The sequence below is a fragment of the Cupressus sempervirens genome, chromosome 5, assembly GCF_028749045.1.
Source record: "Cupressus sempervirens isolate cs-2001-9-10 chromosome 5, ASM2874904v1, whole genome shotgun sequence".
NCBI lineage: Eukaryota > Viridiplantae > Streptophyta > Pinopsida > Cupressales > Cupressaceae > Cupressus > Cupressus sempervirens.
Window position 1 is genome coordinate 510,613,878 of NC_143122.1, and position 14,688 is coordinate 510,628,565.

The following is a 14,688-nucleotide window of genomic DNA, read 5'->3' on the forward strand; positions in this document are numbered from 1 at the left end:
ACTAGGCAATGTGGGATTAAAAGCCAATTTCGTCTTTTAGTCACTTAAGTTACTTTATAACTTTATAACATTAAATTATTTAAATAAATCACTTCAGTCACTTAAACTTTAATATCTCTTGAAATACTTGTGTGATTGCCATGCTGTTTGAAATAGGAATCTCGCCTCATAATTCCCCATGTGACCAAATGCACTTTCTAAAAATAGAAAGGGTCCATCTTTATTACCCTTGACTTACTATACATAGTATGGAAAATGGAGTCCAAATGACATCAAACGTAGGCCCAAATCCATAAATTGCTGAATGTTGGAGACAAACCAATCCTCAGAAGACCTTCTTACCATCCTCATTAGCCTACGAGGATCCAATATTAGGCTAATCCCTGAAATATTCATGTTGGCAACCAATGGGGACATTACAGTCCTCCCTTCTTGAGATTGCTTGCCCTCAAGCAATCCAACAATAACAGTGAACTCCAACCTCTACCTGGATCCCAAATGAAGTAGTACATGATACCCTTGTTAACACTAAACCAACTGCACATCACTGACATCATCAGGACCAACAACATAACTTGTAGTATAGCACTCAAAACTTGTGCTAATGATGTAGGAGTTAGAATATCACCATAAGAATTCCGTACAAAAAATATCTTCATCCTAGTTCTCACCCATATAATGTAAACTGGATTGGAATTCAGATCAACAATCCCTTGAAGAGGCATAGCTACAGGAGAACCATATGCACTCATGCCAACTGTATCAACCATAGGTATAGCCATGTCAAAATCTGTGGACATAGGAACGTTACTAACTGCCGCAATACAAAACCGAATCCTTATAGATGGTGGAAACTGAGCCCAACTCCACTCATGTGAGTGATCAACCTCAAACTCAAACAACGGATTGTCATAAGACAATGTTGAATCCATGTCAAACGTAGGATTGTCCATGAAGTGAACATCAACACTTTATTGATCGATAGTGTAACATGACTATCACTATATCGCTCACCTCATGAACAATAACAAGTGTACTATCATCGAAGCACACATATACAACCACATGCATACTACTAAACTCCTCAATGGATGGCTCAACTGACATAGAAGTAGCTGCTGATATGACAATATCATCACATGCTCCTACTCCCACTATCGTTGCATCACCATCAAATACATGTCTTGGGGAACTCATGCCAACAACTGCATCATCTGACTTAACCTAACATAAATCGTCATCACATTCCACCTCAAGTGTGCCCAACTCATGCAGTGTCTCATAAGAAATGTCTTGCAAATCTAAAGCCGCAACTGTATCATCACCTTTCACTCTTAGAAAAAGTGATATCATTCTCTGCTTGAATCTCGACTTTGAAATCAGTTGGGTCATCTGTTTGTGATTTTGATTCATCTCAGTCACTAGCACATCCAACTGTTTCCCAATACCTTGCATCTCATAATCTCCCTCCATTAGTGGAGATAAGTCAAATGCATATGAGGTGGAAGCAAGTGTTTCATCATATATATTTGCATCACCAATGTCATTCTTGATTCTTCATATCCAGCTGCTTATAGGAACTAAGGACAGGATTATGTTCTAAAGAAAACTCATCACACAAGGAATCCATACCCTCTGTAGAGACCATTAAGTCTGAATAAAATCAGCATCCACACTCACATAAGATGGGGAGTCGTCATCATTAGCTGATTGGTCAACTTCCACATAGGGGCTATCAACATGCTTACCAAAAGCATTAATACAAGCAGCCTTGTAAGGTCCTTGTACATCCAAATTGCCTGTCAGCAAACGTGTGCCACTATTAATAGCTATCCCATGATCATGTAAAGGCTGTAAATAGTTGTTTGTTGGTTGTTCTTTTTCCAAACCATCTATATCCTGTATTTTGACTGCTGAGAACTCCTCATGCAAATTTTTGCACCTATCCTTTGCAAGAAGGTCTTGGGCCACTTCATACTACTTCTTTGCCATATCAATCTTGTTTTGTAGCTTTGAATGAAAGTTTATATAACCAGAAAAAGATAAATTGCTTTGAACTCGTGCTGGAAATTTAATATATTCATCATAGATGTCGAGTAATCTGCTCTTATATCAGATTGGAAATTATGGGTTAACTATTGTTTAATTTGAGCAAGGTCCTTCGTAACCTTGTCTTGATTAGGCATTTTTCCAACTAATATTTCAGACTCAGTGTAATGTCCCCTTTTTTTCTGGGACATTGAAATTCTGTGTTGCCGGCTTATTTCGCTTAGGTTTCGGGGGCGAAAAGGATCTTTACGGGGTTCAGTTTGAGGTTTGGCCTAGACATTTACAATTTCAAACTCATCAAAGTAGTTTTGGCAGGTTGATCGAATACTTACTATTTTTAGTAAGTAAACAAAGCTCAGTATTCTTGATATCATAGTGTTGGTTTGGAAGTGTCTTGCCGAGAGCTTTCCAACGAGCTATTGCACGTGCTTATCCGAGTTCATTTGATCAGTTATTTTAATGCCTGATGACTATATGGTTTATTGACTAAGTGACTATTAAAGCTCATTTAACTTGTCACTTTATTTTTAAAAAAGGTACTATGTTCACTTAAGTGACTAAAGGACAAAAAGACGCTTTATCCCACATTACTTAAAAGAACGTGCATCACATTGGGAAAAGTGATAAAGGTACAACAAGCTCCACATGGGAAAATATGAAGATATAACATTTAAAACAAATATTAATCTGGGAGCTGGAAATAGTTGTTGGTTATTTCTTCGAGGACACAAAGCCTTGAAGAAGCATTTGAAGGTTGGATGCAAACCTAGCCTTCTTACAGGTTTTATCTATATTGCCAATCTAACTGGTTTTATTGTTTATAAGATTGGGTCTTTTGGATAGTTGCATGTTATTGTATAGCTGTTGTATAATACAGTAACACATTTCGTGGTTATTTGTGTTAATTCCTGGTTTATATATGTACTTTCTGAGTATTGGAGAAATAAAACAAACTTTTCTGAGTTTCCTTGTATGCAAATCTGCGAGTTACAAAGCGGTTAAGGTTCTAGAATTTGTATCAAGTATTGGTTTACTGTTCAGATTTAAATCTGCAAGTTTATATCACAGGTTTTTAGTAAAATATTTGGAAAGGGATATTACAGTGGTATCAGAGCCGAGAATGCTACCATCCTGTTGAATCATGCAACACAAGAATTAAATAACTCAATATTTTGAAGTTCTAGTTGCTTATTGTGACTGCTCTGAAACTCTGAGGATGAAACCCCTTGAGTTTAGTTTTCTGGAATAGATTGGACATTACCCCAATCCTTTCCTCTTTGAAGTTGGAGCATTATACGGGCAGAAATCGACAAGTGAATATGGATAATAGCTGGGTCAATACAAGAGTTGTGCAGTCGAAATATCAGGTTTGGGAATGTGCTGTACCTATTTATTGATTTATTTCTTTGAAGAATGGTAGTTGATAAGGTCGCATGATCCAGTATTGGAATAAGTCGTGAAAGTCTTCATCACATTAATGTGAGCAGCAGTTGCGAAAAGTAGAAGGAAACTCGATTGAGATTTTTAGTGGAAGAATATCATTGGAAGCGAGTTGACAGGTATTCGAGAAGTCGAAACTTGTTGAAGACACCTGCCAGTATTTTCCAGGACACCAAGGCATAACAAGATATCACTAGTTACCTTCCGCGTTGGGAAATGTCCTCTATCCAACTCAACCTGCAGCCAGTAAGGAGACAACGTTAGCATGAAGGCAAGGGCACCATGAAAGTAGGCATAAGGACGTGGACTGCAAGTTTAATGCATTCGTGTTGAAGGCAGCTAGCTGGGCACCTGGCGTTAGATGTGTTACACCTCATTATAAATTGGGTCTCTCATACCAAGTGGCAGCAAGAACACAGGTCTATGCTTATTCCAACCCACTTAATTAAACTCTATTGTTATTAATTCTCAGTCACATTCTGAGTTTGTTCTCAAAACAATACTTCTTGCTGTAGTTAAGTTGGGTATGAATTTTGAATTAAACCCTGTTTGATTTTCATTTGGTGGGAAACTCATGAGGGTTCTGACTGTTATCATATTGGAAGTAATTGCACTATTGGTGGTACTGGAAACATTTGCCAACTTTTTGGTTTAATGACGAACAATTGAAGTCCTTCATTCTGAACCTGTTTTGCATAGAGACTGTATACTCTAGTTATTTATCAACTTTTTATTATAACTGCTGCTGTCTAAACATCAAATTTCTTAAGGTATAACAAGTGTAGAGACTAAAATATAGAAAAAGAATCAATACAGTAATATCTAAGCACACCCAGAGTTGTATGAAAACTGTTTGACAAAACTCCCAGGTAGCAACTGAACCTTAATTGCGATAAATGTTCGTCACCCACTGGTAGACAAAGGCAAACATTTATCACGAGAGGAGGCCAGATCAAACCTCGGGGTTAAAGTGGATGAGCTTGTTATTGCATTGGTTCCAGCTTCACGAGCTTAAGAATTAAGGCATGTTTGGCCACTGATTGTTTCAGCTGCAAAATATAGCTCTAATGTTTCTAAATCTGATAGAAGGTACCTCAAGTTGTTCTATATAGAATTACTGGAATATCAAATTGGATTGGTATTGCATTTTTAAAAAATTTCCTTCAGAGTTTATATCTCTTGTAAATGTCATTCTTGGATACAAGTTGGTGCCTAAGCTTATGCAAGATGAAGCTAAGCCTGAAAAGATTGTAGAGGCAGCAATAAAACTATTGCCACTTATAGGAACTGTTAATTTGGAGCGTAAGAGGATCTCCTATAGGCACTATTGGATGGGATAATAGTAGGTATTCCTCTTGAGGGCACCATATTTTTGAAAAGAGTGGCCATGTTGGGAAGCAATAAGAGCATAACAACTGGAGATTTATATGCCATTACCATCCACCCAGTCATAGTTCCATATTCTAGCCGCGGGAGTAACAGTGGAAATGTGTTGAATGAGCATGAACAGTCGGGTTCAGCAGGTGTTAAAGTGCAGGCAACCTTGGAACCAGGACGAGTGCATTGGGAGTAATTTAGGAGTTGAACCAATCCTACCATTAAGATGCATTCTAGCATTATGACTGACTTGATTTCATGGTAAATGTTTGAGGAAATATCTTAAGCCCAGATCGTAACTCTTTGATCAGAATTTGTGAAATTTATTACAGTGTTTGGCATTGAGTCAGAAGTAGATTCAGGAAGTTGGACAGGGCCACCCATATTTCGTAGGGTCATATCTCAGTGCAAGTTATCGATAGGTGACAATTCAATAACCATTTAATACAAGCAACAGTACAAAGCAAATTTTGATTAGTCTTTCAATACAAGTATAGAAAGACAAGAAGTTGTGAAGACACAAAACATGGCTACAGCAGACCTTCAAAAAAAAAAGAATTCAAGGTACACTCAGGATGGGCAAGTTAAAGACCGTTATGAATTGTAAAATTGAAGTAAGGAGACTATACGATGATTATAACAAATTTCCATCAAAGCTTCAAAAAGAATTTCCTTTCATTAATTATGTGGACTTTCAGCTAGAGCTGCAAAACAAGACAGATATGATAAGGAAAAAATACTATGAATTGGCTCGAGATCTCCTTGCAGAGGATAGTTACGGAAATTTGCATAGGGAAGATATCAACCAACCTGATAGTAGTACTAATAAGGGCACAAGTATACTAACAGGTAATTGGGAGACAAAAGTATCTTATGGAGCTGTTTACACTAGTCCTTTTGATGAGCATATTGATGGCCTAGTTAGAAGAGTTGACCAAACTGCCAACGTTGGCAACTCCCCATTTTATTTAGACATGGAAAACACCAGCCTCTTATTTGGTGACATGGAAATTAACTTGGGTAAATTTTATAGTGATACTAGGCTGGAAATTATGTTAGATTTTGAGGAGCAAATGGACTGCAATGTTGGCAGAATAGATGATCAAACACACGTTGAGTTAGAGGACATATCTGAAAATGTTGATCCCCTAGGTGACGAAAAATCAGAAAATTCTATGGAAAGTAGCCCACTTGTGTTCGAAGGAGATGGTCAAAAACCTTTATTGCTCCTTGACTTATTGGATATGTTTTTGGTCAAAGAGGACAAGATTGTCCATGTGTTGACAAGGATGGATGATACTTCCAAATTGGTTGAGGATCTCATGCGGAAGATTGTGACAGAAGAGAGACATGGTAGTGTATGCAGTGTCACAAGTCCTCTCTTACATACTATTTTTGAAACTTTGAAAATGATAAAATATGATTACTTGCAATTATTAATGGATAGAGATCTAGCCATAAAATTTGGAAAGGACAAGGAGAATGAGGTAGATGAGCTATGCCTCCAATTGAGCTTAATGCATTACTACATCCATAAAGTTGAAAACCAAACGAGTGGGGCAGCCACTCATGAAGAAGATAATTGGGGTTCAAGGGCACAAGAAATCTCGCAAATCATTGAAGGAATTCATTAAGTGGGTAGATGTGAAGGCAAACGATGTGATTCAATCACGTGTTCCCTGTTTGAGACTTTCTACGTTGAGAAAAATTCTATGGATCAGCAAGTTGATGAGTCTGAAAATTCTGATTTTAATGACAACAACTGTACATTTTCATAGGAGCACATGGTCAATGATACAACAAGTGAGGATGATTTAGAGATTACAATTAATGGTGAGACATCCTTTTATGAAGATGTTGACATAAGTGAGAGTACTTATGGTGGGGTAGGAAGTTCAGATTTATCCTTAGCATGCTCTAAGGGAATATTCAGCTTACGCATAGTTTTATCACCCAAACCTAACTCTTATGAGATGGCCACGACCCACTTGTTGATTGGTGATTTTACTCGTTGGTATATTCCAGCTATCAGTGATTTACCTGTGTATGTTAGTAGTATTTTCGCTGATTCTATTTGGCCTTCAAGGGTCACTGAGTTATTGGCAAATGAGTGGGAAGAACACACATTATTCTACGTTCCCCATGAGCTGTCTGCATTTTTATTTCAGCAGTATCTTGAAGACAGTGTTAGCTTTCATGATGTTGGTGATTCACCAACCACTCTTTCTTTAATCCAAGATCATGTTGATTAGGTGATCGGAGATCCAAGTGTTAATAGTATCTTACATTTGGTGGACTATGCTATGTTGTTACATAGTCACATGATTATGATCTATGTGTTTCAGCCTTCTGACACATCAGAGTTCCAGAGATTAGGATTACTTCGTTCTCACTAGGGTGATATGATGGTGGAGTCAGGTTAGCCGGATTTATCATTGTCATCGATATAGATATTATAGGAGTGGTATAGTGGTACAAATATTTCAGGAGCTGGTCAGGGGTATCTCAGATAGAGCACTAGTTCACTTGGGATCCAGGTGGAGTTTCCCTATGTATTGCTTTTTATCGGGGAGCTTGTTGGAGATTTTTGTTGCTATCATCTTGTGGTGGATATTGGTATATTGTTGAGCTCCCATCTTCACTTGACAGTAGAGACTCGCAGAGTTACTCATGGAGTGAGGCATTCATGGTGACTGAGGGTATTGGCACACAGGACAACAACACATGGCAGTTGGTGTCCCTTTATGGAGAGACTTGGGATCCTGGCATTTAGTTATTTGGCACATCGACTCCTATTGTATTGTTTCACCATTCTGGATTTGGGATGATGCATGCCGGGTTACATCAGCTGAGGAGTAGAATCTTGTTCTCTAGGCGATTATGGGACCCTGGCATTTGGTTTTTGTAGGTATGAGCAGATTGCTTGAGGGCAAGCAATCTTTGAGAAGATAGGCTTTGTAATGTCCCCTTTTTTTTGGGACATTAAAATTCTGTATTGCCGGCTCATTTCGCCTAGGTTTCGAGGGCGAAAAGGTTCTTTACAGGGCTCAGTTCGAGGGTTGGCCTAGGCATTTTCAGTTTCAGACCCATCAGAGCAGTTTTGGCAGGTTGATTGGATACTTACTATTTTTAATAAGTAAACAAAGCTCAATATTCTTGATATCCTTGTGTTGGTTTGGAAACGTCTCGCCGAGAGCTTTCCAAGGAGTTATTGCATGTGCTTATCCGAGTTTATTTGATCTGATATTTTAATGCCTGATGACTATATGGTTTATTGACTAAGTGACTATTAAAGTTCATTTAACTTGTCAATTTATTTTAAAAAAAGGTACTATGTTCACTTAAGTGACTAAAGGACAAAAAGGTGCTTTATCCCACATTACTTAAAAGAACGTGTATCACATTGGGAAAAGTGATAAAGGTACAACAAGACATTGGAAAATATGAAAATATAACATTTAAAACAAATATTAATTTGGGAGTTGGAAACAGTTGCTGGTTATTTCTTTGAGGACACAAACCCTTGAAGAAGCATTTGAAGGTTGGACGCAAACCTAGCCTTCTTATAGACTGCTTTTACTGTTTATAAGATTGGGTCTTTTGGATAGTTGCATGTTATTGTATTGCTGTTATATAATATAGTAACACACTTGGTGGTTATTTGTGTTAATTCCTGGTTTATATATGTACTTTTTGAATATTGGAGAAATAAAACAAAGTTTTTTGAGTTTCTTTGTATGCAAATCTGCGGGTTACAAATCGGTTAAGGTTTTGGAATTGTTATCAAGTATTGGTTTACTGTTTGGATTTAAATCTGCAAGTTTATATCACAGGTTTTTAGTAAAATATCTAGAAAGGGATATTACACTCGGTTCCAACCAAAACTTTCCAATTTGCTCAAAGAATTCAAACAATTAGTGGGCGCACAACTTCAGTAGATTGCTTTAGCAACACCACAGTTCAACTTTCAGATAGACATAAGTCTTTTGCTTCAAGCTTTGCCCTCTATCCTTCTGCTCAAATACTCTGGAATTATGTTAAACAATTTGCGTGTTTGCTCTTGTATCTTGTTATCACTACTCACCATAGAAAAATTGTCATAGAAGTCCTCCATTGTAAAAATGACACTAGATAACAGTTCTTGTATTGGAAATATTTTGCCCAACATATATCCAATAGTCACAAATTGGTGGAATCATCTGAATGAATAGTCTCAGTTCCACGTTCGACCAATTTCCTTCTACCAACAGTAGCTAGGTGATTTAGTCAAATAGATAGAAGCCCTTTGAGATATTCTAAACCAATATGATGCTCACCATTACTGGTAAGGGGAATTAGCTAAAGTTTGTTCTCAGATACTTCCAAGTTAAATGTGAGGGGTGGTTATAGTGCATTGCTAGGAAGAACTGTTACTCAGAATTTTGCTCGCAGACACTTTATAATTCAGATTTAAATTAGACAGGTACACAACTAACACAATTAAATATATGTCAGCAACATTCAAAATCAATTAATTGTGAATCACCTGCTCTATCAGACGGATCACAATATTCCTTCACACTCCCAAGTGAATTATCAGGTGTCCCACAGGCAATATGCAATATACATAATGCTTCTCAGAACAGTTCTCAGGAATGAGATAATAATACACCAAGATTTGTAAATTCTGGTTGCCAAATTTTGGAGACAAGGTTGGGTCAACGACTGAAGATGGATAATTTAAGCCTCCTATAGCTTCTTCAAGGTGAAGAGTGGACTTCCAAATACGATGACTCCAATATAGCGACCATTTAGGATTATTTTTCACAAAACTTATGTTTTCTGTCGCAATTAAAAACGTACTAGCTATGACTGGGTCCCACATCAATTCTTTGTTGATGCTCCTTTAGCTCTTTGCAAGAAAACAAATTCTCAATGCTCTTGATTAATTGGTTGTCAATGCTCCGTGACAAGATCCCTACAAAATCCATTTACCTCTCCATGCGACATCAAGTTGTTCCCTTTTCTTCATTCGATGAATTTTCTTACAACTAATTCATTTGCAAATCATCGTAAGTCTTCTTGCAATCTCTTGCGTATCCGTTCTCTGGTAAATAGCGCCCAGGAAATTCAAATTTAGAAAGCACTCGATATGCTTCACAACAATAGTGGCGGCATCATAATGTATTACATAGCAAGATTTCTAATGGCAAATGAATAGTTTGATAACTGACGTGTCCGCTAGATTCCTCCAAGTAGAACAACATCGATATCTATCGATACTACTGCCTTTCGCAGTTTATTAGTCATTCAACACATCAGACGTACAAACGGTTACAGAAATACATGTTCTGGTGTTGTATGAATTGCTGAAAATATTATGTTTGCTTGCATTCCTTCACATGTTATTTTCCTTGCTAATTGTTGACGCTGATAATCATTGGCACATTTTTGACGATAATATTTCTCCTTCTGAATTATTTGAAGGTTGCTAAATGTTTGGACTCTTGGTTATGTATATGGCTACCCAATGCATGTAATGCCACCTCAAACTTCATTCACGACAACATATTGAATCCTCAACATACATAGCTCAGACTATAAGGAACGCTGTTTTAGGTGTTCCTCAAATTATGGTTACATAAAAATATTCAATTGTAGACTCCTGCTTCCACAATCACTTCACACTTGATTCACAGTATCTGTAAACCCAGTGATGCATACAATACACTGTGAATTTGCAATTCTCCAAGATTGCACTCCGATAGAATGCCACGAATATCAAATATTATGTTCCAACTGTAGACAATTTCCACCACCAGAAATAAAATATTTCCTACTAGACAAATATTTCATAGTAGCCAATGTTTGCCTATAAGAACGCATCTATTCTCATTGAGGCAAATATTTTCATTTCAATTACCAAACATAAAGATATGAGCTCCTGAAATGAAGATGGCTTATAATATGACTGGAGATTATGAAATGGCCACTAGGATTAATTTTAATGAACTCTTATTAAGTAGCTTCAACACAGTTGGGTCCCACATATCAAATAATTCCCAGTCCTTCAAGTAAATGTTTGTCTCCAATGTATAGCATGTACATACCTTAAATAAATATATTTGTCGCTCATATATGAGGCATACCGATAAAATATTTCTACTAATTTTTCTCATAAACATATTTCAACATATAATAGATAATTCCAGCAAACCCAACCAACAATATAAGCCAGTAAATGAACTAATGCTTATTAAAATATTCAGTTTTGACACATCAGATTTGCTATTGTATTATAAATCAGCAACACAGTAACATGCATAGAGTCCAACCTTATAAACAACAATAACAGTTAGATTGAAAACATTTAAAAGAACCTGTAAACCCAGCGTGAACTATCTTGAATCCACTGCAGTGATGAACTGGGGTTACGTCCAATCCACACTAACAATGGCCTAAAGATTTGCGTCCTTAGGTCTGAAATGGTAGGTGTACTCTCCCAATGTTTCCCCAAGAGAAACCCAAATTCTCCAAAAAACAATAATCCAAACATATATCCAAGCTGCTCAAATGGATGAAGCTTTCCCTCTTTTATGCTCAAAATGGTGACCCTTCAGTTCCCTTTTTCTATCTTTTCGTCTTTTCCTTTTTTGTCACCTTTAGCTCAATAATATTAATTTGCCCATTTGATAACTTTTCATTAACCTCCCTTAAGCCAAAATTAATATCTTATGAATTTGACTTTAGAACTCTTAATGTCCCAAAAGGGGACATTACACATTCTCAAGGCACCTTGTATGATTCCCCAAGGTACTTAATGAAGCAGATGGCTTATTGAGAAAAATCTGAAAGCATCCCACTTGTATAATGTATTTATTTATAATGGTGTTTAGAATTCTTTTAATAGCATTGTGGAATTATGCATATTTGCTCATCTTATGTAATATTGATTGAAGTTCCCTTTGTAACATCTTTGAAATATATGTTTATTTATCTATTTATAACTACTTGGTTGCAGGCTCTAAATTAAGGCATTAATCCAGGCCTCATTGAAGAATTCTAGGGCAAATTATGTTAATTTTTAATAGGAGACATCACACATTGGCAATGTGTTCTACCTCTTTTTGGTGCTGCTTCTTTCCTCAGGAGTTAATTGTTGTCTGCTCACACTTTGTACATACACAAGCCTAAATCTTCACAAAGCTGCAAGTGCAGAGGAGAGAGGAAACTTCACCTGATTAGAAATTTAGAAACATATTTTTCGTAATGGCAGAACCATCAAGTGCTCTGATACCATTTTCTGATAGAATGAGTGAATATCTTTATAATTAAAGATATGAATTAAATACAATATTAGGAAGTCTGTCAATAAACAATTTACAAATTGCATAAGGTTACTGGCAATATCAGTGGTAATGAAATGTTAGATTACAACATTATTATTGTAAGTTAACCTTTACATTTTGTAGTATTTATTATGGTAAACAAACATAATTTCTCAGAGGTTGTTTAAGCATACCTCCCCTACAGAAAGCTTAGGCACATAGACTGTGTATACTGCCTCTAAGCATTTCACCCTGACAAATCTTACATTTAACTGTCACAATTTGCTTTAGTTATTATATTTTTAAAGAGATCTTGTTATATATTGTCAAGACTCTATCACAACCTCAAATAAATTCTCAAGAATCTTAAGAGACATGTGCATGAATAGTTTGAAATTGCATCATCGAGCACATACCAGGGATTGTTAGATTTCCTGGATCTGCTGCAAATGTGTTAAGCACTGCCTTTATTAGGTATGTGCATTCCAAATGCAACATCCTCTTAGATTTATATATATGGAGAATAGGCCATGAATAGACATGTCCCTTCATGGGACACGTCTATTCATTAATCAGATAATTAATAATAATAACAAATTTAATCCCATATATATATTATATTAATTTTTTCTCATATAACAATGACCTTATATCTCAATATAAAGAGCGCACACACACGCACACACACATATAAATGATATCTCATATATAATTATTTATAGGTTTATCCGACTGAAGCTATCAAACATCAACAGGGATTTGGATATATTTGTAGTACATTTATGTTTTATCCAAGTTGTCTAGCTACATGATCATTTAGTATTTTATGTGCTACTTGTCAGTAATTTTTCATGAATCTAAATGGGTCTTATGGTGTACTTGTTTATTAAATGCTTTTTACGAAGGATGACATTCAGCAAATTTTTTTATCCATCAGTTTTGTCTTATATTGATGAAGAGACCTGTTATTTTGAGAGAATATTTGAGGAGGCAACATTTTGTCCATTCAATATTATACCAACACTGACTAGATCACGACCAGTGCTGACTCATGGTTCAGTGCAATTAGTAGAGAGAGGTAGGCAGGTGACGGTTGCTTGCACTATTGTTTGTTCCATTGCTTGGGGGTAGGTGTGATACTGCAGAGGTAGTGGTGGACGAGAGAAGGTGGAAGGTGAGTGAAGTGAGGCTGATTAATGGCAGAATTATAGGCATAGTTGCAGCAGATGGATTAGGAGTTTCAGTGTGTAACATATAAAATAAATTTACTTTTTATGCTTGCGATTAATGAAATTGTCTTATTGCTTTATGCTTTCTGTCTCTATTATTGCATGTTGTGCTCACAGTAAATGAAATTTTCTTGTTTGTTTATCCATTCCTAATCTGTTTCCCACCTACAATTAACTTCTAAGTTTCTTAAATGGATCTGATTTGATTTAGTATTTTTCTTAGTACATAGGAATCGAAAACATGTTCAGCAATACAGCTGGATACTGTTGTGGAATACACTAATCATGGTTGCAGCTCCAGTTTCAGGAATACAAAGGTTTTCTGAAAATCTGATTATATCCTTTATATATTCATACAGGAAATGTTTGGCAAAGATGAATCCAATAAAGATGAGTTGAGTGAAGATGAAGACTGGGGGCCAAGCAGGAGATCTAGAAGCGTAAAGCAGCCTGATACAGATGTTGGAAAAGATCCTTTTGTAGAAGTTAAAAATAACACTAGCAAAGAAGGAGAGGAGATTGGAGGAGTGCATGCGGCTAGTAGTACACATGATAAAAAGCGTATCATCAGACTGCCTGCTAAAGCAGTTGAGGTAATAGAAATGTATTTATTTTTTCTTTTTTCTGCATTTTTTCTTCAGAGCATATATATATATAATATATATATATATATATTGAATCTTTTTGTTTGAGTTTTTTCAAGTTAAACTGTAACGGGGGCTTTTCCGGTTCATTATGAGCTTGTTTACATGCTTTGTTTACATGCTTTCTTTGTTTAAAAGATCTTACATGTTTGACACCCAATCAACATATTAGATGTTTCAAAATCGAAATGCAGAGCTTCCTCATGTTTTCCTGTGCACCTAATTACTGGTCTTGGTACTGGTATGGGTTTAAGTTCAAGGGTTTGGTTCACAGATTCGGTCAACATTTTTGGGGTTGGGTTTGTTCATACAAAAACATATATAAATCAGAAATATATACATATTTGCAGCAGTAATAATACACCACTTGTAGCATCTTATATTGTTTAATCAACAAGACCACCATATTAATAGTCAAATATTAGTCAAAATAATAATAATAATGGCTAGTGTCAACACAGTCATCATTGATAAAAAATCATCGTATTGGTCTTCAATAATATCACCACCACCACCATTTATATTAGATGATGTAGGTTTTGATGGATTAGAATAGCCACAAATAGTTCCATTGGTATTGCCACTAGCTCTAGCACTCTTATGCTTGCTAGTTGGTTCATTGTCAACATTAAGTGCAACAAA

The 14,688-nt window shown here is 36.2% G+C and overlaps 1 protein-coding gene across 1 annotated transcript in view; it reads left to right on the forward strand.

Moving 5' to 3' along the window:
• The window catches only part of LOC149556947 (pathogenesis-related homeodomain protein-like), a 241,526-nt gene that overhangs the window by 118,022 nt on the left and 108,816 nt on the right, over positions 1-14,688 (forward strand). The window contains exon 7 of the mRNA XM_089831585.1: positions 13,762-13,995. Coding sequence (XP_089687711.1) covers positions 13,762-13,995 — 234 coding nt within the window. The remainder of the gene's footprint in view (positions 1-13,761; positions 13,996-14,688) is intronic.